At 40.1% G+C, this 27,802-nt stretch overlaps 1 protein-coding gene across 3 annotated transcripts in view; it reads right to left on the bottom strand.

Annotated features, from left to right (window-relative positions):
* SHISA5 (shisa family member 5) overlaps window positions 1-20,449 on the bottom strand; it is a 49,134-nt gene extending 28,685 nt beyond the window's left edge. Inside the window, exons 1-3 of one of the 3 annotated variants that reach the window (XM_044684290.1) lie at window positions 20,170-20,449; window positions 7,102-7,231; window positions 2,674-2,745 (exon numbers count right to left, since the gene is read on the bottom strand). In XM_044684290.1, coding sequence (XP_044540225.1) covers window positions 2,674-2,745; window positions 7,102-7,231; window positions 20,170-20,236 — 269 coding nt within the window. In that variant the 5' untranslated portion in view covers window positions 20,237-20,449. The remainder of the gene's footprint in view (window positions 1-2,673; window positions 2,746-7,101; window positions 7,232-20,169) is intronic. The other 2 variants (XM_044684234.1, XM_044684353.1) reach the window with 2 other exon arrangements.
* Window positions 20,450-27,802: the final 7,353 nt, after the last annotated feature.

Raw genomic sequence — 27,802 nt, 5'->3', positions numbered from 1 at the left:
CCAGCCCCAACCTCCCCATTAGAAAATGTTCCCTAGACACCCCATTCAGCACTGTCTATACCAGTGATTCCCAAAGTGGGTGCCACCGCCCCCCTGGTGGGTGCTGCAGCGATCCAGGGGGGTGGTGATGGCCACAGGTTCATTTGTCTTTCCTATTAATTGCTATTAAAAAATTTTTTTAAATTAATTTCCAGGGGGCTAAGTAATATTTTTTCTGGAAAGGGGGCGGTAGGCCAAAAAAGTTTGGGAACCACTGGTCTATACCTTCTCTTACCTCTCAATTCACCAAACCTGGTTGGGAAATAAGCTACAGACAGACAGGCTGTCCTTTCACCACCACCACACAGAATTGGCACCAGAGGCACATCCTTCTATTGACCCCTTGAACAGTCTCCTTCCTCAAGGAATTAGGTACCTGGTTCACAGTCTTTTTCTCCATTCCAATTCCTGGCTTCATACTAGGTGAATTCCATAGAATACACTAATTTCCCAGTTCCTCTCACTTTATACCAGGGGCCAGCAAACTCTGGCCCTCAGGCCAAATCTAGCCTGCAGCACCCCCATGAACTAAGAACATTTTGGATTTTTTACAATTTTAGTTTTATAAATTTCAAAATATAACTTAAAATATAAAAATTTTTCTTAGCTAGACAGCAACACTAAAATAAATGGGGGGTCCAAATTCACTAACCAATGATCTATATGGTACCCAATAGCTCCTCAATCCCAAAGAGAGATGTTCAGATCCTTAATCTTGCCCACGAGTGTTCCACGTCCATGTTCATGAATTCTGAAATTCTTTTATCTGATCATAAAATCCTTTTATCATTCTATCTTTCCCTATACCTTAGAAAAACCTCCCCGCCCCCATTCTATCCTTCATCCTCAACTATAACCTCCCAATATCTTGCTCCTCAGTCCTTTCCAGAGTCATCATCACTCTGGATATACTATTCTCCTTTCCCTATCCTGACCCCTGTGATAATTTGATTAAGTCTACACTGCCCATCTTTAGATTTAATCACCAAAGGTGAGAGCACCTCTAATTCTGGGAGGCCAGTAACCCAGGTGTGCCTGAGTGGGTGATGAATCAGAATCAACTGACTGCCCCCTAGGCAGTCCTATGAGAAGTGTCTATTGTGATTGGACGTGCAAATTAGGAGGGAGACACAGGAAGTGACGCATAAGTGACCCCTTTAAAAGGAGAAGGTCCTCAGTCAGCTGGAGGCTTCTGGTGAAGAAGGCAGCTGATGAAGGAGCTCTTCTGGTCCGTGAAGGAGTGTTGAGACCTTGGTGAGACTACATTAAACATCTTATTTAGAAGTCCACGTGGTGAGTTTAAAGACTGAATCTTCCTGAACTTCTCTTAAGAAACGGCTTTTAATAGACTCTGTGAATGAATTTTTGCTTCATTCACCTCTGGGCCTCTAGCCCTCTAACTCTCAGCTGTGGGTTAATTAGATCTACCTGGATTAATTAGAAGGTCGTAGTAAATTACCTACTGAGTTAGATTCTTATTTCCTTATTTCCTCTCTCTCTTCTTAATTGTAAATAAAACTTCCATAAAAGTCAATTTTGACTTGAGATTATTCTTAATTGAGGATTGATAATAGTTCAATCCTCTTTCGACCATCTTTTAATATATTTAACACAAAAAAACCCTTTTCCCCCCTTATACTCCTTGGTGAACACTTCCAACTTTACCAGCCTCTACTTGCGAACTCCATTGCCTCTTTGTCCCACCCACAATCACTCCTTGCCTCACCTTTCCAAGTCCATAACCACCCCTATAGTTCAGATGGGCACCTCCCACGGATCCATTTCCATTTATTGTGTTCTATCTCCAACAAAGGTGGGCATGCAATTAGAGTTTGTTTTCAGTCATGCCCCAGTCTTTGTGACCCCATTTGACCAAGGTACTGGAGCCATCTGCCATTTTCTTCTGCAGCTCATTTTACAGATGAGGAAACTGAGGCAAAAAGAGTTAAGTGACTTGCCCAGGGTCACACAGCTAGTGTCCAAGGCCAGATTTGAATTCACAAAGATGAGTCCTAACTCTAGAGCCAGCATTCTATCTCCTGTCCTACCTAGCTGCCCCTCCAGAGGGAGCTCATTGAGTCATAAATTAAAGGGATGGGAAGGCAAAGCAAAAAAGCCTTTGGGTTCAATACTGGAGACAAAAAGATTCCTAAGCAAACATACAGGGATGCTAGAACAGGGTAGACTATAAACAGTCTATCTCATAGTTTCCCTAGAGACAGCCCACTATCACCCCTTACCCAATTCACCCAAGCCCAATTTCCTCAGAGCTTGCCCCATGACCAAACAGTATCCCCCTCTCACAAACTCCATGCCCTTATTCCACCTGCCCCTAGATCTCCTGTGACAATCTATCTCCCTGACATGCCCATCAATATCTCTGCAACTAGCCTTACCTCTCCCCTTCTATGTTAATTTACATATTTCCTGACCCCTGTAAGAATCCTGGCCCCCTTCACCGCATTATCCCCATGCTCTACGGATGCCCCAGTAGCTTTCTCACCTACCTCCTTAAACCTATAACTGCCAGACCTTCCAATTATCCAGTGAGGCCATCTTTAGTGCCCACCCCTATCTATAACCTCTACCCTCCCAGAGATGGCAGATGAACCCAAGTAAAAGGGAAGAACTTACCCTGGTGACGGGCCGCTATCGAAGTCAGGCTCAAATGTCATTTTTCTGTCTTTTTCTCCCCAAATTAATGGCCTGAAAAAAAAACATTAAGGAACACAATGAGGAAGGAAAACACAAGAAGTAAAATCCAAAAATTGGGGTCACATCAGGATGTGACAGCAGAAACTCCAACTCAACCTAGTAAGCTGAACTCAATCTTTTAGAAACCGTAATTTGCTATCAAAAAAAGGAGGCAGCTAGGTGATCCAACCATTAGAGTACCAGACCAAAGTCAGAAGACTCAAGTTCAAACTAAGACTCAGAAACTTACTAGCTGTTTGATCCTGGGCAAGTCACTTAACCTGGCTTAACCTCAGTTCCTCAAATGAAAAATGAAGTGGAGAAGGAAATGGTAAACTCCAGTACCTTTGCCAAGAAAAACTTAAAGGAGATTCATGGAGATTTGGACAAGACCAACAACAATTATAAAATGATTATAGGATTTGGAGCTAAAGGAACCTTCAAGATCATCTACTCCAGAGGTTTAGTTGAACTTGTGTTATTTGAATATTTTGATAACTGTATTTCAATAGAATTGATTTCCTTTGTAAAGCTATGTATTTTGTCTTGGATCATTCTGAGGAAGAGACCAATGGCTTCTCCAGACTGCCTGAGGGATCCTGGGACTAAGATCACTGGAAAAGTCTCCATGCTAGTTCCACTCCCTTTTCACAGATTCCATCCTGGCTCTTAGCTGTGACTCCAAGCTAGTCACCTTCTTTGAACATGAGTCTCATCTATAAAATGAAGGCAATATTCACAATATCTTTGGATTCAATGATCCTACTTTTGGACATACTGTATTACCCAAAGAGGGCAAATTATGATGGGAAAAAAGTATGATCTCCCATGTACCGAAACTTTCACATCAGTGCTTTTTTATCAGGGGAAAAAATGCCCTGGAAAAAAAACCAACCTGGAAATAAAACAGGATCCCATGGATTATGGAATGGCTGAACATCAATAAAATGACACATGAATATAACATTGTTATTATGCATAAGTGACAAACATGAAGAACTCAAGAGAACATTGGGAAAACATAGAAATGGATCCAGAGAAGAAAACAGAACCAGGAAACAATATACCCAATGACTACAAGAATCTAAGTATAAATAACACTGAAAAGGCAGTAGAAAATTCAAATGAATTCCCAGATGAGGAAACTCTCCTAGCAATGCAGACCAGCAGAAAAAGTGGCCCAAAATGAGAGTTTAAGTGTTTTGCCCAGGGTCGCATAACCAGATGTCAGAGGCAGGACTAGAAACTAGGTTTTTCCTGACTTCAAGCTAGGGTCTCATCAGAAGGACCTGAGTTCAATTCTGACCTCAATCACTTCCTAATTATGTAACTCTGGGCAAGTCCCTGAAATCCCAAGGATTCCTAGCCCTTGTTCCTTTTATCTTAGAACTTAAGGTAAAGGTTAAAAACAAAAGTATAAGTCCTCTACTCAACACACCTCCATCACCTACTTCCAAACATAAAATCCAAAGAAGTCATCAAGAGGGGGGCAGCTGGGTAGCTCAGTGGAGTGAGAGTCAGGCCTAGAGACAGGAGGTCCTAGGTTCAAACCCGGCCTCAGCCACTTCCCAGCTGTGTGACCCTGGGCAAGTCACTTGACCCCCATTGACCACCCTTACCAATCTTCCACCTATGAGACAATACACACCGAAGTACAAGGGTTTATTAAAAAAAAAAAATAGTCATCAAGGATTTGGCTGACTAAATGGATCTGTTATAAAGCATAAAAAACTCTTTTGCAGTTTCTCTAGAAATAAGAAGAAATACTTTCTCTTTGGTACTACTTTCCAAACTTTCTCTTTTTTTCCTTTTCCAGACTTGCTCCCTTTGGAAGCTAGATCAAGAACATTTCCTTTCTTAAAGAATAGATTAAGGGTGGAAACCACCAAGAATGCCTCTTAATCAGGATCATAGTCTTCCTCAAAAAGAATTGTTCTCTTTTCAATACAGAAGGTATATAGAGAGATACTAATCTCAGGAAAGGGGCCTTTCTAACTTGGAGGGAGGAGTCCAGGAAAGAATTGAACAGTCCTAATTGTTCTGGAAAGTTAACCCCAAACTGTATTTTAACATATTACAATCTTTTTTTTGTTCAAAAGATTTCTATAAACTTCATCTCATATTGTCTTGGGACAAAGCCATGTCCAAGAGCATGGGGGAGCTACACTAGTTTGGAAATGTTCCCTCTCAGCTAGAAATGCTTAGAATAAAAACTTTGCAGCAGACATGACTAAAATGCAGAGTACAGTACTAGTATTTTTTCTTTTGACAGTTGGGTGACCCTGGGCAAATCATTTAACCTCTATCTGTCTAAGTTTCCTCATCTGAAAAATGGGGATAATAAAAGCAAGGCTATTGGTAAGAATCAAATGAAATATTTGTTAAAACACTTTGTAACCTTCAAATACTAGAACCATGTCAGCTATCCAAATAGCAAGTGGATTATTCAGCTGCTGCCCTACTATCCTCAAAATGTCTGGCAGAGAGGTGTTGGATATATCTCTTTGGAGGATTTAAGGAAAGATGTAGATATAAATTTTGTAAAATAAGAATATATACTTTGCAATCTTTTTTTTAAACCTTTACCTTCTAAAATTGATGATAACAAATATTGGCTCCCAGCAGTAAGGGCCAGGCAACTGGGGTTAAGTGATTTGCCCAGGAGCAAACAATTAGGAAGTGTTAGAGGTCGCGTTTGAAAAGAGGTCCTCTGGACTACAGACCTGGTGCTCTATTCACTGAGATACCTAGCTGCCTTGCAATCTGTACCAGTAAATAAAGAAGCCATAGTAATAAGCTCACTAGCCCATCAAACTATGAAATTAATTAATGATTTGCCTTATTCCTTCCACTTAGGTTTGGTCTCTTTAAGCAATTTCTAACTACTATCATTTACATAATTATATATACTCAATCACCCTACTTAAGTTATCTACTTTATGAGCATAAGCCATCAGCAGTATTTTTAAATTTTTTTCTTTATTTTATTCCAGCAACAAAGCTACACACAAGTTTTCCAAGGTTACATGATTTATGTTGTTCCCCTCCCTTTTTCCCCTCTCCTCTCTGGTAGTTGGCAAACAATTCCACTGGATTTTATGTGTATCATCATTCAAAACCAATTTTCCATATAATTCATTTTTGTATCTTTTAAAACCAAAACCCCACATCATATACCAATATAAACAAGTGATAAATCGTGTTTTCATCTACATTTCTACTCCAACACAGTTCTTTCTCTGCATCAGTTCATGGAGATCATCCCAGTTCTTAAAGAAATCAATCAGTTCATCATTCCTTATAGCACGATAATATTCCATCACCATCATATACCATAATTTGTTCAACTATTCCCCAATTGAGGCACATCCCCTCAGTTTCCAATTTTTTGCCACCACAAAGAGATGCTATAAATATTTTTGTACAAATGGGTCCATCCCCATTTTAAAAAAATCTCTTTGGGGGCAGCTGGGTAGCTCAGTGGAGTGAGAGTCAGGCCTAGAGACAGGAGGTCCTAGGTTCAAACCCGGCCTCAGCCACTTCCCAGCTGTGTGACCCTGGGCAAGTCACTTGACCCCCATTGACCACCCTTACCAATCTTCCACCTATGAGATAATACACTGAAGTACAAGGGTTTAAAAAAAAAATCTCTTTGGTCATAGATAAAAAAACTTGTACAAAAATATTTATAGCCTCGCTTTTTGTGATGGCAAAAAACTGGAAAATGAGGGGATGCCCTTCATTTGGAGAATGGCTGAACAAATTGTGGTATATGCTGGTGATGGAATACTATTGCGCTCAAAGGAATAATAAACTGGAGGAATTCCATGTGAACTGGAAAGACCTCCAGAAACTGATGCAGAGTGAAAAGAGCAGAGCCAGAAGAACATTGTACACAGAGACTGATACACTGTGGTACAATTGAATGTAATGGACTTCTGTACTAGCAGCAATGCAATGACCCAGGACAATTCTGAGGGATTTATGGAAAAGAAAGCTACCCACATTCAGAGAAAGGACTATAGAAGTGGAAACACAGAAGAAAAACAACTGCTTGAACACATGGGCTGATGGGGATATTATTGGGGATGTAGACACTAAACAATAACTCTAGTCCAACTATCAGTAATATGGAATTAGGTCTTGATCAATGATACATGTAAAACCCAGTGGAATTGTGTGCAGGCTAAGGGGGGGTTAGGAGGGTTTGGGGGAGAGGGAAAGAACATGAAACATGTAACTAGGGGAAAATATTCAAAATAAAAAATTTTTAAAAATAAAAACAATTAAAAAAAAAAGAAAAGCCTGGCACTACAGAGCTCTAAGGTAGACTGCTCCCTCACCCTTCACCCTTCCCAATCCACATACCTGTCATCAGAGCATAGAATGTCGTCATCAAACTTTTTCCACACGTCAGAGCAACAGTACTTCGAAAAGCAGTTCCCACAGCAGAACTCTGGACAGGAAACAAAGAACCCACACGACTCCCCTCCTTTTGCTGCAAATAAGAGAAACCCTCAAGTCAGGTCAGGTCAGATCAAGTCAGATCAGACTTTGGGCTTGGGCTTAGTTTTTCTCTCAGCATAACTGGGCCTGAATGCATAGGGTAGAGGCTTAGGAAGCATTTGCTGAATAGCTTCTGGAAGAAAACTGTATCTCAGGCTCTAAGGAAGCTCTTTTAAGCATCCTTAGCTTTCTCCAGAATCTCCTACAACTTCTCCTACCCTCCCACCCCACATCAATCGGCCTCAAGAGCCATTTTCTCTCCCCTCTTCCAATCCATACTGCTTACTGCTGCCAAAGTAATCTTCCTAATGTATTTGTCATTGTTAAGTTGAGTCTGACTCTTCATGTTCCCATTTTGGGGTCTTTCCTGGCTAAGATACTGGATGGAGTAGTTTGCTACCTCCTTCTTCAGCTAATTTTACAGGTGAGGAAATGAAGGAAAATGGAGTTAAGTAACTAGCCCACAGTCACATTGCTAATAAATATCTGAGGCTGGACTTGAACTCAGGAAGATTGAGTCTTCCTAACTCCAGGCCTGGCACCTTATTGACTGTATCACCTACCCCTACCTTCCTAATACAGTGTTCTGATGATATTGTTTCCTTAATCAAAAAGAGCTTCCACTTCTCACAAATCCCAAACTATTACTTGCCATCATCTCTCAAAGGATAACAGTGAAAACTGTCTTTTCCCTTAAGGGTCAGTGACTGAAAAGGGGAAAAAACAAATTAACCAAAGACTATACATAGCAATAAGACCAGCAATATGAAGAGATGTGGACTAGGTAACAGAGATAAGACTCACTCACTGAACTCCACCCAAATGATCTATTAATTGCTAGTGGATCATGGTGAATCTAGAAAGAGCACTAATGAAATCAAGGATCCTCAAGGATCTATTCCTGGCTATGATACTTATTAATTTCAAGTAATCAATTTATAAACATGTGTTAAACAACTACTGTATTCTAGGCCCTGTGCTAGGAGCTAAAGATAACAACATAAAGAATAAAATAATCCCAAATTTCAAAGACCTTTCATTCTAATAGAAAGATAAGTACATATATAAGTATATTCTGAATGAATGTCAAGTAGTTAATTACAAGTTCATTTGGGAGGACCAGCCCACTAGCCACTGAGCGGATCAGGGAAAGGTTCATGTAAAAGCTGGTGCTTAAGCCACATCTTTCTTTTCAGTAATATTTTGGTTTTTTCCCAAAATCATGTAGAAACTATTTTTAACATTTGTTTTCTCACATCGAATTCCAAATTCTCTCTTTTCAAAGCAATTTGATGTTATCCATGTGCTAACATGAAATACATACTTTTATATTTGTCATGTTGGTGAAATACACAAAAAACTTAAAAAAGAAAAAACTCATGACAAATAAAAGTGAAAAATGGCAAGATCTGATCTGCATTTAGATCAGGTCGTGTCTCAGTTATTCAGTTATTTTTCGTCATGAGTCCTTTGGAGTTGTCTTGGATCATACTATATCATACTATATTACTAAGAATACTTAAGTCATTCACAGGTGATCACAATAGAATATTGTTGTTACTGTGTATATAATGTTCTCTTGGTTTTGTTCACTTCACTTTGTATGAATGTATGTAAAGCCTTCCCAGGTTTTTCCGAAATAATCCTATTCATCTTTTCTTATAGCACAATAGTATTCCATTCTACTACAATTATATTCCACTTGTTCAGCCATTCCCCATTTGAAGGAACCCCTTCAATTTCTAATTCCTGGCCACCACAGAATTAGAAGCTATGTATATTTTTATTCAAACAGGTCCTTTTCTGTATTTTATTTTTATTTCTTTGGGAAACAGACTTAGTCATGATAATTGCTTGATCAAAGAGTATACTAAGTTTTATAACTCTTCACAGCTCCAACGGTGCATTAGGGTCCTGATTCTCTCACATCCCCTCCAACATTTATCATTTTCCTTTTTGGTTATATTAGCCATTCTGATAGGTATTAAGTGGTATCTCAGTTATATTAATTTGCATTTCTCTAATTAATAGATTTGGAGCATTTTTATCACATGACTAAAGATATCTTTGATTTCTTCATCTGAAAACTGACTGTGCATATCCTGTGACCATATTTACCCATCTCAAATCTCAAAGGGAGAGCCTATGAGGTAGAGATGGAGAAGGTGATTTCCAGAAATGGAGCCAATACAAAATACGAGATGGAATATTGTGTGTAAACAACAGAAAAAGGTCAGTTTGGCTGTATTGCAAAATTCAGGAAGGGATTGTGATATACAATAAGCCCGTAAATAGATGGAGGGCTGGTTGTGAAATGCTTTAAAAACTAGAGGAAATGACCATTTATTCAAACAACAAAAAAATCTAAATAAAAAAATTATAAAACATTTTATATAAATAAAATCAGATTTAAATAACTAAAGTAATATAAATTATTGATGAGTGGGCAGAGCCAATATAATTAAAATGACAATTGTACTTAAACTAATCTTTTATATAATGCCATCTCAATTAAGCTACCAAAAGATTACTTTGTTGAACTACAAAAAGTAATGACAGAATTCATTTAGAATAACAGAAAGTCAAGAATATCAAAGGAATTAATTGAGGCAGGAGGGAGTAAAGGAAGGAGGTATTAGCAGTACCAGATTTAAAACTGTATTATAAAGTAGTAATTAAACTATCTGATACTGGCTAAGAAATAGAAAAGCAAATCAGTAGAATAGAACAGACATACAAAACAGTTATAAAGGATTAAAGTAACCTAGTATTTGACAAGAGTAAAAATCTAAGTTTGAGGGATAAAAATTCAGTACTGGTAAAAAAATTTGGGAAACCTGGGAAGATATCTAGCAGAAACTAGATATAGCGGGGGCAGCTGAGAGGCTCAGTGGATTGAGAGCCAGGCCTAGAGACTGGAGGTTAGAGATTCAAATTTGGCCTCAAGACCCTGGGCTGTGTGACCCTGGGCAAGTCACTTAACCCCCATTGCCTCACCCTTACCACTCTTCTGCCTCCGGGCCAATACACAGTATTGACTCCAAGATAGAAGGTAAGGGTTTAAAAAAAAAAAAAGAAAAGAAAAGAAACTAGATGTAGAACAAGTTCTATTAATCTCCATTCTGATTTTTATTTTAATCTTCTTCCCCTCCTTTATCCAAAACTTTTCTTTAATTCTTTGTTCCATTCCCCTAGTCTTTAAGCATAAAGGAAGATGTCATAAGCAAATCAGAACAGAGAACATATTACCTATCAGATTTATGGATAGGAGAATTTAGAAAGCACTGAGATGTAAAATGGATAGTTTTGAATACATTAAATTTCAACAGTTCTGTGGAAGTAGAAACACAGAAGAAAAACAAGTTCTTGATCACATGGGTAGATGGAGACATGTTTGGGAATATAGACTCTAGTCTAAGCCTACTGCAAATATCAAAAATATGGAAATAGGTCTTGATCAATGACATATGTAAAACCCAATGGAATTGCTCATTGGCTATGGGGGGGGTAGGGTTAGGGGCAGAGGAGTGGAGGGAAAGAACATGAATCATGGAACCACGAAAAAATATTCTAAATCAATTAATTAAATAAAATTTAAAAAAAAATTTCAATGGTTCTAAACAAATAAAATCAGTGTAGCCAAGATCAAAAGGAAAACAGTAAGTTAGAGAAAAAATTTAGACAGTTTCTCAGATTGAGGTCTCATATCCAAAATATACATGTCAAATTTATAAGAATCTGAGCCATTCCTAATTGGTGAATGGACAAAAGGTATAAATAAGACAGTTTTTGGATGAAAAAATGCTCTAGATATTATTGACTAGAGAAATGCAAATCAAAACATCTCTGAGATATCTCACACCTATCAGACCAGCTAAAATGATTAAAAGGCAAAATGACAAATGCTGGAGGGGATGTGGAAAAATGAGGATACTAATATACTCTTGATGGAACTGTGAACTGAGCCAATCATTTTGAAGAACAATATGAAATTATGCCTAAAGAGTTATAAAACTATATATACCCTTTGACCCAGCAATATCACTATTAGATTTATTTCCTAAGGAGATCAAGGGAAAAGGAAAAGAACCTATATGTTCTAAAATATTCATGGCAGCTCTCTTTGAGATGGCAAAGACCTGGAAACTGAAGAGATGCCCATCAATTGGGGAATAGCTAAGCAAGTTCTGGCACATGACTATGATGGAATACTGCTATTTAATTTACCTCTGGGCCCTCTTTGCTGGAGCCTCTGAAGCCCTGCCTGGTTTGGACCAGGCTGAAATAAATATCTACTCTCTGATTTTCTTACTTTCATTCTTTCTCCTTTTGTAAATAAACTATCATAAAAAATCATTTGGAATTGAGTAATAATTCCTGGCGACCACACTCTTATAAATTTAGTCCAACCCTTTTATTTTTACCCCTAACATTCTGGCCCTTACATTTCTTAAGAACTGATGAACAGGTTAATTTTAGAAAAAACATGTTAAGACCTACATGAAAATAGGAAGTGACACGGAGCAGAACTAAGAGAACATTGTATCGAGCAACAGAAATGTTGTTTGAAGAATGACTTGTATATTATCTACCTCCAGAGAAAGAATGGATAAATAGAGCAAGACAGTTTTCTTTCTATATACATACATCTTTTGGTCAAATAACACCTTCTCCAATGAGGAGAGTAGAAGGGAGAGAATTAAGTTTTCTGCATATTTTAATAAATAAATAAATTCAAGTTAAAAAAGATAATTTATTCTAGTGGCATGAGTCACTAGAATTGTTGGAGGAAGGGAGTGAAATGGTCAGATCTCCATTTAAGGAAAAGCAGTTGCATTTGTGTGGAAATCAAGACTGGAGTAGGGACAGATGAGGCAAGAAAGAAGCTCTTCCAGTAGTCTAGAAGGTAATGGACAAATTGAACTAAGGTGGTAGATGTGAATGGAAAGTAATAGTAGAAACACATTCTTTAGCTGAGTAGATATGTAGGGTAAGGGAGAATGAGGAGTCAAGGATATGCTAACATTACTAACACGTGGGAGGACTGGAAGATGCCACCTGGAAAAGAAACCAGGAAGTTTGGAAGAGGAAAAATGGGTTTGGGGTTGAAGGGATGAAAATTTTGAGTTTTTGTCTTAGACATGAGGAAGTTAGGAAGAATAGCACAATACTTGGTTGGATTGGCAGAGTTGGGATCCAAAAATGTCCTGACAATTTGGAATATACATCTAGGGTGAAATGTAACAGAGATAAATACAAAGTCCTATACTTGGGATCAAAAAAATAAATTACCTAGATATAAGGTGAAGGAGAGAGCAGAATCATTCCGAAAAGATTTTGGAGCAAGGGGTGGTACCAGTGGATAATAGGAGCCACCAATATGACATGACAGCCCCCCCCCCAAAAGTTAATGAAATCATAAGCATCATTACAAAAAGTAAAGTGTCCAAGATGAAAATAGAAATAGTCCTGCTGTACTGTGTCCTGGTCAGTCCACGTGAGAATCATTGTTTATCAGTTCTGAGTATCCCACGTTAGAAAGGAAAGTTTCCTAAAGCTTCAAGAAGCTAGAGAATTTTTAGAAGAGGGTGATCAGTATTATAACTAGATATCATTTCTCACCTGGCAATTCTCTACTGGACTTCATCATGTCCTGGGAACCCCTTTATTCTGTAAGATCACATCGGCACTGGAACTCAAACTTGTAACAGTACCCCTTGTCCTGGGGCCCCTCTCTCCTCCGGAGGGAAAGTAGGGAAAAGAAAGCTTCTCCCAGAACCTCCATTTAAGAAGGGTACACCCAGGCCATCTATTTCATCATTTCCCATTTGGTTGAACTCTGTACTTTACCATTCCCTACCCCACCCAACCCTAACTTTTCTCCTCCACTCCCCTCATGGTTTCCTTTTGTGTTTTGTCTTCCCTCATTAGATTAGAAGTTCTGGGAAGACAGGGGTTGTCCTGTCTTTTTGTAGCCTTGCACATAGTAGGCAATTAATAAACGTTTAACTGAGTAGAGCCCAAGTCACATACAATTCAATGTATAATTCATCAAATTTTATTCCACTTAACCAAGTCCTACCCCTTCTTCCTTACAGTATCTTTCACATCTATCAATCCAACAAATATTTCTGAAGCATCTATATAAAAAGAGAGAACTGGAGAGGCCTGCAGATTAGTGAAAAGAAAAGTTAGGGGAATGGTAGTTGTATTTAAGGTAATGTGGTATAGACAGAATTTGAAAAAAACCTTTTATCAGAATTCTACCAAAGATACTGTATGACACTGGATTAAGTCACTTAACTCATAAACCTTTAATTTTCTCCTTTATAAAATGGGGCTGATACATGTAAATTCATATACTACAGGATCATCACTGGGATCAAAAGAAATAGTGTAAGTAATGGTGGCTATATGTGTCAACTCTTCAAGTAGCTGAAGAATTATGTAGAACTGCAACTAATCTTTATACTTAGCCTCAGAAGACAGAACTAGGAGCAAAGAAGGAGACAAACCTGGGTTCATTATAAAGGAACACTCTAAATATGGGAGAATGGAATAGGTTGCTTTTGCCTCAAAGTTGGTAAATTCCTAATCTAGATGTGTTCAAGCAAAAGCCAGATTCTGTGGAAACTGGCAAGTATCAGTTGAAGGAAGTACGTGCTAGAACACAAAGACAAAACCAAGAACTAGTCTTGGAAGTCAAGGAGCTTATAACCCATTGGATGACCACCTTCAAAAATGCTGGGAAAGGGGGGGCAGCTGGATAGCTCAGTGGATTGAGAGCCAGGCCTAGAGAGGGGAAGTCCTAGGTTCAAATCTCACCTCAGACACTTCCCAGCTGTGTGACCCTGGGCAAGTCACTTGACCCCCATTACCTACCCTTACCACTCTTCTGCCTTGGTGCCAATACACAGTATTGACTCCAAAATGGAAGGTAAGGGTTTAAAAAAAAAAAAAAAAGAATGCTAGGAAGCATAACATTTTGTTATGTAAAATACACTTCCAAGTAGGTCACTGTTCTAAGAGCAAACTCATACATAACCAAAACTTAAAATAAAACTGAAGATACACTGATATGAAAGACTCCAATGGTTCTTTGCATCTCCCAGAGTAGCCAAGTTTTCACAAATAATCATTGTACAATATTACTGTTATTGTGTACAACATCCTCCCAATTCTGCTTATTTTACTCTGCATCAGTCTCTATAGAACTTTCCAGCTTTTCTTGAAATCCTCTTGAAGCTAATTCCTTATTTGGATAGAAGGTCCAACTAAATGATTTCTCAAATCCCCTCCCCAATTCTAGTTCATTAATTTGTATTTATTCCTGAGTAATCCAAACATGAAACATGAAATCCTTCTCCCTACAACCCAACAAACACTAAGAAAATACACATTTAAACTTGACATGCTCCTAATAGGAGGTGAGGAACAAATGGATGTTCATGGAACATAGGACAGAATAAAATAACTGATAGAAGAGAGGGGTAAAAAGGAGAGTAACAAGGGATAAGAGCTAGAAAAATACCTAAGTAGAAATATAGTAAGAAAAAAACTGGGAGAGAGAAAAAGAGAAAGAAACAAGAAATTCAGACACACACTGACATACACAAAGAGGAAGAAAAACTATTAAGAAAGCAGAAAAAAATTCTGGAAAAGATTATTAAAAGGTTATTTATTATTAAAAGATTAAATTATGTGAACTCTAGGTTTTAGAGATAATATAAGGATGTAGGAAGTGTTAGATCTGACTACAGGAATTCAGACTGGAACCCAACTCCAATTTTTACCAACTAAATGACCACAAGCAAATTGTTTAATCTCTCCAGGCCCATTTCCTCATTTGTAAAATGAGGATAAGAATAACTGCACAGTCTATTTCAAGGGTTATCGTTGTGAGTTAAGCACTATAAATCTACGAGTTGTTATCAAATAAGATAGCATGTAAAGAGCTTTTCAAACCTCAAAGCCAATGAAAATCTAGTAATTGTCTATCATTATGGATGCTCCTAAGTTCATAAAATAGGACTACTGGTACAAAAAGTTAACCCTGTTCTGTTTAAAATTCGCCACCACATAACCAATCCCAGAGGCAAAAAGGACCTGAAAAATTCATCTAATCCAACCTCCCACTGGATGCTGGGATTTCCTCAAAAACATCTTTGACATGGAGTCATTCAAGTCTCTTCTGGAGACAGGTAGCTCAAGAAAGAGCCCACATGGTTCTTATAGTATATGAATACAAAGGAATACTATTCTGATGTAAGAAATGATGAAGCAGGCATTTTCAGAAAAACCTGGAAGACTTATGTGAACTGATGCCAAGTGAAGGAAAAGAATCAAGAGAATAACTTATATACAATCATAGTGTAAGAATAATTAACTTGGAAAAAATTAGCAACTTTGATGAACACAAGAACTACCTATAAGCCTCAAAGGACCCATGATGAAACATACTACCTACCCTCAGATAAAGAGTACAGATGGAAGCAGTTTTTTCCCTTTTTTGGGGGCATGGTTAATATGAGAATTTATTTTGCATGACTATACACACTTGGAATAGATTTTACTTTTCTTGCTTCCTCAACAGGAAGAAGAGAAAGGGGGAAAGGGAGGACTTGGAAATGAAAATAAAACAAAAATAAATGGGGAGCTCACTACCTCAAGCATCAGTTGTAGTGAAAAGACTTAAATTTCTTTCTTTTCTTAAAGCAAATGAGGAAAAAAACTAAACTATGACATCCATACTTGCTAATTTCAGGCAAGATTAAAACATTTTATTAACAAAGACAGGCAGCATAAATCCATTTTTTAAAATCAAGAAGATTGGGGGCAGCTGAGTGGCTTAGTGGATTGATTCAAATCAGACCTCAGACACTTCCTAGCTGTGTGACCCTGGGCAAGTCACTTAACCCCAATTGCCTAGCCCTTACCACTCTTCTGCCTTAGAACCAATACACAGTAGTAATTCTAAGACAGAAGATAAGGGTTTCAAAAATAAAATAAAATCAAGAAGATGATTATTTTTAAAAAGAATAAACACTGATTAAGGTGGGTACTGGGACAAGGAGTTATGGATCTCTGATCTACACTGGGACATCTACATGAAAAGCAAAGCTATTTTTTTTTAAAGGTTGCCTGTGAAAGAGCAAAGGATGAAATAATTAATAAACTTTATACTCTGATCCCAGAAGGAGAGAACATCTCCATTTCATTTCCTTTGAACTTTGATGATAAAAGATTCCGGTAGGAAATTCTTTGTTGGGGGGGGGGGGCTGACTACTACTACTTGTCCCCTCAGGATCTTTTCTTCTGGACATCTGCATCAAGAAGAGAAACTTCCTACAACCCAGAATGCCCTGAGGAAACTGGGCAGATTGGGCTATCACCAAGCATTTAAAAGGTACCTTCATCCCAGACCCCCAATTCCAAAACCCTTCACTTTATCTCACAGTGGATGGGGGAAGCTTTCTTTTCTTTCAAATCCAAACCTTCTAAGAATTCATATTAAAAGTATCAAAGGCAGAAGAGAAGTAAGGACTAGGCAAAAGGAGTTAAGTGACTTGCCCTGGAAATAGGGGAATCTTTCAAAGACATCTCTTAAAAGAGAAAATGATCTGGGGCTTCCTCCCAGATACCCTGTAAAACAATGAAAATTTCAGAACAGCATTGCCCTTGATGGATTCTATTTCTTGGAGCACCTCTAATTGAACTCATTGGTTCATTCTACAATCCCAGATTCACTCTCAAACAATCAGGAAGCCCTGAGAGTTCACCCCCTTCCCTCTTTTTTTTTTTTAAACCCTTAACTTCTGTGTATTGTCTCATAGGTGGAAGAGTGGTAAGGGTGGGCAATGGGGGTCAAGTGACCTGCCCAGGGTCACACAGCTGGGAAGTGTCTGAGGCCGGATTTGAACCTAGGACCTCCTGTCTCTAGGTCTGACTCAATCCACTGGGCTACCCAGGTGCCCCCCCCTTAAGAAACACTCATTCAGCTAACTAGCTTTCAATCACAAGATAGAAATCACTTCCCAAAATTGCTGGAAGTTTATCTTGCCAACCTCACAAATGCAAAACATAACCCTCCCAAAGGAAAAAAACTTGCTCCCTCCAAACTGGGGAATCACTAATATATGCAAGTTAGAACAGTGACAATTAGTGCACATTCAAATCAACATTTATTAAGCTCCAACTAGGTGCCAACTGGGCCCAAGGGAAATAGAGACAAAATCACAACTTCAAAAGGCTTCTTTTTTTTTTTAATTGGTTCTACAGGTTCTTAAACAGTCTCCATCCAATCTTTCAACCCTTATTTTTTTTTTAAATAACTTATTTTCTGTACCAGTAACAATCCTAGGAAAGAGAAGGGCAAGGGCTTGGCAAAGGGAATTCCATGATTTGCCCACGGTCACATAGCTAAGAAGTTTCAAAAGCAAGAGTTGAACCCAAGTCCTCCTAAGTCCAGTTCATTGAGCCACCTAGGTGCCCTCCTAGCCCATTGTTCCTTCATAAACTAAGGCTCAGCATTGATTTTTCCCACCAAGACATGGGTTGCCAACAGCAAAAAGGTGCTAGCTTTAGGGAGTCAATATTTTCTCTAACTGACCATAAGTGTTCCTCCTCAAGGCTGAGGTCAGGGTTGTTTCAGTCAGGTTCCGGGCCCATTCCATACCAGAGATCAATCTTGGGCTGGCTTTTAGTAAGGGTTTAGTCTGTGGTTAGTGCCTGGGCTTAAGTTTGGGTCTGGGATCAGGGTTCATTCAGTCTGTATGATAAGACTCTCAGCTCACAGCACCAGTCTAACCTCTGAGCTGCTGGGACCAGACCAGATAGTAAATGCCCTATGTCGAACTTGGCAAGAGTCTAGGGTTATCTGTTTACTGACCTCAACCCAGAATCGCCCATCCCTCCCTGCTGCCGCTCCCCTTGATTTCTTCATGAGGTCCCAAACCAATCTCCTCCCTATATTTTATAACACACACACACACACACACACACACACACACACACACACACACATATACACACAATTCCCTTCTGTGTTGTCTATCACACATTCACACAGTAACTCTCTGTACTGGGTATCGAATGTGTAGACACAATTCCCATGTCATTCCCTGTGTCCACATACATAACTCCCTTCTGTATTGTGTATCACACACACAAATCACACTTGTGTGTTAGACACATACGTACACTTTCACTGGGCCCTTTGTATCACATAATTGCACAATTGCTCCATGTCCTATATATTGCAAGGCACACACTGCCCTGGGTATCATCCATATATACTCTCCTCCCCTCTACACTATGTATCCTGAACACATACACGCAATTCACCACTGTCCCACCCATATTTTCAGAGCAATTGTGTTTACTTCCTCTAGAATATTTCCCCATTTGGCAGCCCTCCCCCTCCTTCCTGGACCAAGGGAACAAGATAAGGAGCAGCATGGATATCTGGTCTTTCTCTGGGCTAGGAAATCACATTGAGTATAAAAAAAAATAAAATCTTGTTTGAGCTCCAGATTGACCCACTAGACACCAAAGTGAGCTCATCATTCTTCCTCCGGAGCCCAGACGAGGTAGGGTCACCAAGTCTGAGTCATTCCCCCAGGGGGACCAGGAAACTTTGAATCTCAAATGAACTGATGAGGGAAGGACAAAGAGAAACACTGTCCCCACTCCCAGACTCACTACCCAGCCTAACCAAACCAACACGAACCCCAGAATCCCTACAGAGGTCCCAACTACCTAAGGTTTCACTAGGGAAAGGTATGTCTGTATGGCAACTTTCCTGGGGAGAGAAAGGATTCTGCAATACTCCAATGTGTTACCTGGGGAACAGACTGTGTTGTTGCTTCAGCATGGATTACAACAGTACTCAAGAGTGCCAGCGGCATAAAGAAAAGAGGAGTTCTAGTCCTTGAATTGGCAGATCCTTGTATGAACTTGGGCACGTTTCTAACTTTCTCTGGAACTCCATTTCCCCCCTTGTAAAAATGAGGGCTCTGCCAGCTGAGTCTCGGCTTCACTCTTATACAAGACGCGGGAGTAGGTTTAATGTCCTGCCCCTACGTGGCTTCTTCTCAAGTACCACAAGACCACAAAATCAGCCCTCTACCCTCGAACCCTGAACTATACTACTGCTATACAAGTATCATCCTACGTATCCTTTCAAAGATATTCTCATTTGACTCTCGATCCACTTGGTTGAGGGAGCCAGGGCAGAATCATCCCCATTTTACAGATGAGGAAACTAAGGTCCAGAAGAGCTCGTGTTATATCACCACAGATAGTTTTCACTCACTCCCTGCTCCCGAATATCTAAGGGTAAGGCAGAATTTGACAATAACTGCCATAAAGTGGACAAAAGACCCCAGGGCCAAACTCAACAAAGGTCTAGACCAGGGAGGCACAGAGTGGGGAAGATTAGATATCTGCGCCTCAATCCTGGGATTAGACCAATGGTTTGAGCTAGTAAATAAGGGTCAGACTGGGGTCATGGAAATCAAAGAGGCCCAGAAGGGAGGTTACCGAGGCTTTAAAGGATGGAGTTTTAGTAAGGATGGGAGAGTTGGGTTGGAGTAAGGCAGAGTTGGGAGGATGATTGGGTCTTGCCTAGACTTGTTCTCCCCCAGTAAGAAAAGAACTTCTGAGACTGGAGTGTGGGGATCAAGAGGCAGGAGTCTGGGTAATAGGTCTAGGGTCCCTCGGACCTTCCGTCCGGGGTGGGGTGGGAGGGGTGGGGGACGACCTTCATTCCAACAGCATTATAAGACCCAGTAAGACCCCGAACCAGGGTCCAAGTTGTAAACCCCCCTCCCCACCGCCCCCGTTCAAGGTGGCACCTCCCCTTCCCCCGCCCCCTGCGCCCCTCTCCTCCCTGCTGGGGTATCCCGTGGCTTCTCCCAGGACCGCACTCACCGCCCAGCGGTGAATGTAGTAGCAGCAAGAAAAGGAAAAGACGCCCAGCAGAGGACGAATCCGCCATGGTGGGACCTTGGGACGTACCAATGGGCAGATGGACCGATGGACTCACTGGCCGCTACGTCCCCTTAGTGGGGCCAGGGTACGGGCTGGTGCTGGAGCCGGATCTAACTACAGCCTACTGCAAGTCCCGTCGGAATTGCGGGGGCAAGCGGGGCGGGGACAGAGACCCTCCTTCCTTCTAGTCCCGATCCCAGCCCCGCCCCGTCCTGTTCCCGGAACCCCGGAACCCCTCTCCCCCTCCACCGCCCCGCCCCGCCCCGAGGCCGCCCAGGGATCTAGGAGCTACACCTCCGTGGTTAAGACAGAGGGGCTTCCACTCCGCCCTCACCTACCCAAGCACGACTAGGATTTACCAGAGGGTCGCCTCCTCCGCCTCAGCCCAGAGCCCGAGGCGCTGCACGCCGGAGTTGGCTCCACCTATCAATTCCACTTCGAATGTGAACCACGCTCCTTCCTTTTATCCTGAAAACATTAAGAACACTTGGGAAAACTGGTCCTACCCTTGAGCACAGAAATATTTATAACTTCAATAGTGAGCTTCGAAGAACCGGAAACACCCATGGCTCTCTTCACTTGTAGTGAACAAACTGATAAACAGATGCTGTGAATTGTTACTGTGCCGTAAGAAGCCCAAGTTCGGAGCAACTTGCTTGGTAAGGTTTGTATCAATTTATATCAAGCAAAAGAAGAAGGCACCAAGAGAACACAGCATTTAAACACAGCTTGTATTCACGTAAAGTAAAAGCAACTTTGGAAGTCTTGCCAAAACGATGGGAAATCGTGACTTGAAAAAGACTGATTTTGAGCATAATTAAGACTCCTGAGATAGATAAAGACTAAGAGAGAGGCGGTGGAATAGAAGTGCAGAATAAGACATTTTTTTTTTACCCAGAATATCCAGCGTTGAATTATTTGCTTGTCCATCCGTGTTTGTTATAAGGAAGGATTTCTGTTTACAGAAATGTAATAAAGAATTTTTTAAAGCATCGATAGAACATGGAAAATGTATAGGAAAAAATCCATAAAGTCATACAAACTATCATTTTGTTACTACCTGATTGAATTAATTTAAATCAATAAAGGAACAGAAAGTGGATGATGTAGCAAAAAAGCTGAGTAGAAGAAAAATTGGGAAAGAGCCGAGTCACGTTTAAAAGGAAGGAAAGATAGGTTTGTGTGCTTTAAATTAACATTTAATTTGATGTATAGTTAAAACCTATGTAACTTCAGCTTCATAGCTCATCCTTTTTTTGTTCTTTGAACACGTTTTTTGTTCGTTGAAATATATCTGCTTGTTAATGATTATTAACTTTATAATAGAAATGTCAACTTGAAATCTGGGGACCCCCAAGTCTGCCCCTGCCCCCAGAAAATTCACCCGGAGGGAAGTCCCACACTCAACCAGTTTCAGACAGAACTATGGACCTAAAGGTAGACCTAAATCAAATGCTAAGTACCCTTTTGTCTTAGTAGTTTCTCCCATGGTATCAGAGTCTCCCAGGTAGCCCTGACCTGGGCTGGACCCTTCCCTTCCATGTCCATTGTAAAGCATCAGCCTCTCCCAGATTATCCTGTCATGGATATCTCATTTCCTTGTAGCCATGGTAATGCCAATCAATCATACTTCCCGGTCCTTAGTTCCCCAAAAGGTATATAAGTTCCCCAAGTTCTACTGTTTTGGGGGATAAATCTTCTAACAGGGTGCATTCTCCCAGGGAGCCCTAAAGTGTTGACCCTGAGTAGTTTTTGGCGCTCGGATTCCTGGACCCATCTCTTTCCTGATTAAAGACTTGGTTTTTCTGACTACTCTAATAGTTCAGTATTATTTCCAAGTTAACAGAAGGAACAAACATTTATTAGGTGCACGTGCTAGGGACTGTGTTAATCACCTTATAAGTATCTCATTAAATCTTTACAACTACCCTGGGAGATACTAGTATTATTATCACCATTTTTCAATTAAGGAAACTGAACAGACAGATTAAGTGATTTGTCTAGTGACAATCTTGCTTTATGAAACCCCAAATTGACCCTTGTCCCTGATAACTTGCCTTCAAGAAACCCCCTGACTGACCTTTGCCCCAGACAGAATAACAAACCATCCAGCACCCAAAGAGCACCCACTCTACCTGGGACTAAATACCCTTCTTATCTTCTTAGTTTCTTGGCCTCTCCCAGGTATTGTAACCTCTGGCTACAATCCTCTTTCCCAAGCCTCTATGTAACCAGTCAGTTGTACCTACCTAAGGTATAAATATAACCCCCAAGTCCTTTAGTTCTGTAGAGATGTCCATTATTGGCAGCTTTCCTGAGACACTGTTCCCAGAGCTCCCAGAGAGGTGGCCCTTTGTGGTGGCCATGTGAACATTGTCTCCCTTGTCCTGATTAAAGGTATGTTCCATTATAATTACTTTGGTAGTTCTATGTTTTTTCAGTTTGACATTAGAGTTATGAAGCTAAATGTCTGAGGCTGAATTTGAACTCACCTTCCAGAAGAAAAAAAAAGAGAACTTCATAAACAGAAAAAAGAAAATTGGTGCAAGTATTCTGGAAAAATAGGAATTATGCTAATTAATTACTAAAATGTCTATACCTTTTCACTTAAGAGGCTTAGTTGCTAAGCATTCACTCCAAGGTCAAAGGCAGAAAGAAAAATTCCATAAACACCAAAAGATTCCTAGCTACATTTTCTGTGGTAGTAAAAAACTGGAAACAAAGTATATTCCTATCAATTAAGGAATGTCTTAACAACCAGTTGTACATGATTGTAGTAGATTTTCATAGTATTATTATGAAAGTTGCAACAAATTCAAAGCAATTTGTGAAGAAATCATGCCAAGCAAAGTAGACAAACCAGGAAATCAATCTACATAATGAATGCAAACTAAAGAAAAGAACAAAAAAAACTGATTTGACATGTATTGTAAATGTTTGTTGGACCAGAGGACAATAAAATGTGGGTTTGGGGAATGAGGAAGAGGAAGGATAAAAGATGACTGAGCTTTTGACTGAATGACTAGCTATATTCAACCAAAATGTAAAAGTTAAGAGATAGGACAGGTTTATAGGGGAAGTAGAGTTTCATTTTGGACATTTGGGTTTAAAATGTTTGAGACAGCTAGTAGAAATCTAGCAGGCAACTGCATGACTGGAGCTCAGAGTAGAGATATCTAGATTTGGGAGTCATCTTCGCTAATATGATTCTTAACCTTGTGGAAACTGAGAATTCATGTAAATAGAAAAAAGGGCGAAGAATTGAGCCTTGGAGAAAATAATAAAAGAACAGAAGACAGATGATGATTCAACAAAGAGACTGAATATCAGTGAGACTGTCGACATGGAATCTAGAGACTCCAAACTTGTGGCTTAGTGAGATCTGATGAACCCCAAGTTTTAGAAATAGCTTGTAGGCTGGAGACCCCCACAGCTTGTGCTTCCCTGTTCTTTGGAGAATCCACCCTGAAGGGAATCTCAGGCTAGCAGTAGCAGACTGAATAATGGACCCTGGGGTAAATGCTAAATACCCTTTTGTCTTAGGTAGTCTTCCCCAAAGTATCAAAGACCCTTTCCCAGGAATACATACCCCAGCCAGACCATCCTTTAATATCCATTGTAAGCAACCCCTTCCCTTACACCCTAGCCTCTGGCTAGGATTCCTTTCTGGAGCTTGATTATAAATCCCATCCTTACCAGTACAATGTCAATCATCTCTCCCAGCCCCGGGATCTTCCCAAATGATATATAAGTTCCCAATTTCCCTTGTTCCTTGGAGTGGTCATCTAGCGTGGTGGCACTCCCAGGGGGTCAGGGAGCAAAGCGAAACAGTGTTCAATCCTCCGACTCTGGCAGCTCTGCATAAGAGGCCTAATCAGCCCTGTTCCCCCTTTCCCTTGATTAAAGAGTGGTTATGACTACTTAATAGTTCGGTGTTTTTTCTTAGTTAACAAGACATAGAAGGAAAACCAGGAAGAAGAACTGTTGGAGGTGAAACTCTTAAGTTTGGGACAGGTTGCCCTTTGCAAGAATGCAAGTCCAAAAACTTAGCTTAAAATACAAAGAAATTTATTAATTTGGAGGTAATAATGTTGAATGGCCAGGAGCTGGTGTGCAGGTGGAACAATTCCTCCCTGAGAAGATGGGATCTGGGGGTTTTTATACCCCTTTGAAAACAGGGGTTACAGGGTAAGAAAAGGAAGGGGTGAATCAGAAATTAGGTAATTCATTGGGTTGGGGGCATATTGTTTTAGAATTCAAAGGATGTTTGGATTAGGTACCACCCAGTGCCAATCAGAGTGGAACTGGGAGGTGCATGTCTATGTTAAAGTGGGCACCACCACCCCCTGGTGGGTGCTGCAGTGATCCAGGAAGGTGGTGATGGCCACAGGTGCATTTATCTTTCCTATTAGTTGCTATTAAAAATTTTTTAAATTAATTTCCAGGGGGCTAAGTAATATTTTTTTTCTGGAAAGGGGGCGGTAGGCCAAAAAAGTTTGGGAACCACTGCTAGGGGAAAGCCCAAGGGGGATGTTCCTCCCAGGGATCAGAAAAGAATTTCCTAAGTCCCTTTTGACCTGGAACACTTATGGAGTTTGGGGTGTCTAGGAGGTTGCCTGTATTCCTATATCAATATACTTAAAGGGAAGGGGGAAATTGTCCAGAAGGAGGAGGTTGTCAACTCTATAAATGAGAGCCATAAGTTTTAACTCTAAATAGCCAAAGAGAAAACAGTCTTTCACAACTTTTTGTATTAATGCTTTTGAGGAGAGAAATCAGAGACTGGTCTAAGCAGAGTTCCAACTAGGGAAAAAGAGATAACAGTTTATATAGTACTTTCTTGAAGAACTGAGGAAGGGGATTTCAGGGTGAAAGATCTGAGAAAATTCTGAGTTAGGCTGCAGAAGATGAGTTATCAGCCACTTGGAATGTTTAGTTCACAGCTTGGAGTATTTATCAGGACACTGGACATAATTCCCATAAGAGAAAAGGAAAAGCCTTGAAGCAATTAGTAGAGGCTCTGAGGTTGCTCCCAGAGCAAGGCTAACTTAAACTTTTGAAGGATTTATTCTTGGACTGGCCATCGCCATGTATCAGGTCAGTTCTTGGCTTCCTCCCCAGTAACTGAAAAATAAGGCAATTCTGATAATACCAAGCCATTTGAGACCGTAATACACAGATCCGTGAGAATCTGTATGCACACTAATTATTATTTTCACTTCCACAAGTGTAATCAACAGTATCAAAATTGCAGTGGCCAATGGAGAGGACTGAGGAAAATCCCATCAGAATTAGGAATTAAGAAATTATTGATAACCTTAGAGAATTTTCAGAATGTGCTGTTGGAGCAAACTCTTTAATTGCTCACCTAGTCTTTTGCTTCAAGTACTCTTGCCTTGTGCCTAGAGGTGCCTCCTTTCCAAGAAAACATTAAACTACTCCACCCTTTGTACTCTTCCCCCCCCCCAATATTTGCATTATCTGTATCATCACCTTGCATGCCTGTGTAACTCAAGCATGACAAGCTTCCTTGTTATCAAATACATGTGGGGTCTTGGCTCAGGAGTCCTTTGATCTATCCAAATAAAATGCTTATCAAATTTTTCCCAGCTCAATTTCTCTAGTTTGACAGAAGACCATGAATAGTTGAAGTGGTTAACTATAGGATTAAGACTTGGGGATGGAAGGGCAGCAAGTCTTTAGAAAGTCTGGTGTGTGACTCATCTGAACAAGATGTTTCTAAGAGCTTTCATAACTATATAGATTTGGGGCAGCGGGGTAGCTCAGTGGATTGGGAACCAGACTTAGAGATGGGAGATCCTAGTTTCAAATCTGGCCTCAGACACTTCCTAGCTGTGTGGCCCTGGGCAAGTCACACAACCCACATTGATTATATGAGGGAAAGTAAGGATTAAAAAAAAAAAAAACCGAGCAGAGGGAAGTGATGATGACTTGAGAGTATAGGGGAAGGACTGAGGGAGTAGTGAGTATGGTGAGAATGAAGAATAGGTTTAGGAGAGGCAGCCTGATGGAATAGAGAGCTAGCCTTTGTGTGGAGTGAGAAATTAGAGAGTTATTCTTAAATATATTAGCAATATTAATAGGACCCTAGAAAGAGCTAGTAAGCTGGTCTCTCCAAGATAGCATCTCTTTCAGGGATGATTGCCCACCTCATTGGGAATACAAAAGCCTCTTAATTACCTTTGGCCTGAGTGAGACCCAAACAACTTGTGTCTTTATTCTAGGTATTTTTGAGATTTGGGGATGTCTTTTAAGTTTGTAATTTAAAAATGTTCAAAACTGTAGTCTAAAAGTATCAATAAGCACATGAGAAAATGTTCTAAATCTCTAATAATTAGAGAAATGCAAATCAAAACAACTCTGAGGTATCACCTAACACCTAGCAGATTGGCTAAAATGAAAGAAGGGGAGAGTAATGAATGCTGGAGGGGATGTGGCAAAATTGGGACATTAATGCATTGCTGGTGGAGTTGTGAACTGATCCAACCATCCTGGCTGGCAATTTGGAACTATGCTCAAAGGGCTATAAAAGAATGCCTGAGGCCCTTTGATCCAGCCATACCATTGTTGGGTTTGTACCCCAAAGAGATCATAGATAAACAGACTTGTACGAAAATATTTATAGCTGTGCTTTTTGTGGTGGCAAAGAACTGGAAAAGGAGGGTATGTCCTTCAATTGGGGAATGGCTGAACAAATTATGGTATATGCTGGTGATGGAATACTATTGTGCTCAAAGGAATAATAAACTGGAGGAATTCCTTGTGAACTGGAAAGACCTCCATGAATTGATGCAGAGTGAAAGGAGCAGAGCCAGAAGAACATTGTACACAGAGACTGATATACTATGGTAAAATTCGAATACAATGGACTTCTGTACCAGCAGAAAGCAATGACACAGGACATCTCTGAGGGATTTATGGTAAAGAACGCTACCCACATTCAGAGGAAGAACTACAGGAGAGGAAACATATAAGAAAAACAAATGCTTGAACGCATGGGCTGAGGAGGACATGATTGGGGATGTGGACTCGAAACTACCACACCAATGCAAATATCTACAATTTGGAAATAGGTCTTAAAAAAGGACACATGTTAAAACCAGTAGAAATGTGCATCGGCTATGGGTGGGGGGACAGCGGGGGGTGAAGGGGAAAATAGGAGCTTGAATCATGTAACCATATTAAAAATGAATATTAATAAATGATTTAAAAAAAAACTGTAGTCTAGTGATTTAGGAATAAGTTTTATGAACCAGAGGCTAGGCTAATAGTCTCTTTCCTATTCTATAACCCCCTTCCCCAGTTTAACCCTTGACTACTTTAAGTTGCATTCTTAGTCCCCCTAAACTCTTACTAACCCAGCCTGTTCAATTTGCATTCAAAGGGGTGCCTGCCTGAGAAAATAGGTGGGCTAGAAGCTCTGGAAAACACAATAATGGCTTGTCAGAGGTACCCTTCTCCCAATCAGTCCTGCACCCAAAATGTTTCTTAGTTTGTATGCAGATTAAAACCTGATTCTGACCCTTGACCATTCGTTTAAAAAGGTTGATTT

Source organism: Gracilinanus agilis, chromosome 1 (genome assembly GCF_016433145.1).
Source record: "Gracilinanus agilis isolate LMUSP501 chromosome 1, AgileGrace, whole genome shotgun sequence".
NCBI lineage: Eukaryota > Metazoa > Chordata > Mammalia > Didelphimorphia > Didelphidae > Gracilinanus > Gracilinanus agilis.
The sequence above is the reverse complement of the archived record's forward strand: the minus strand, read 5'-3'. Positions and strand labels throughout refer to the sequence as shown.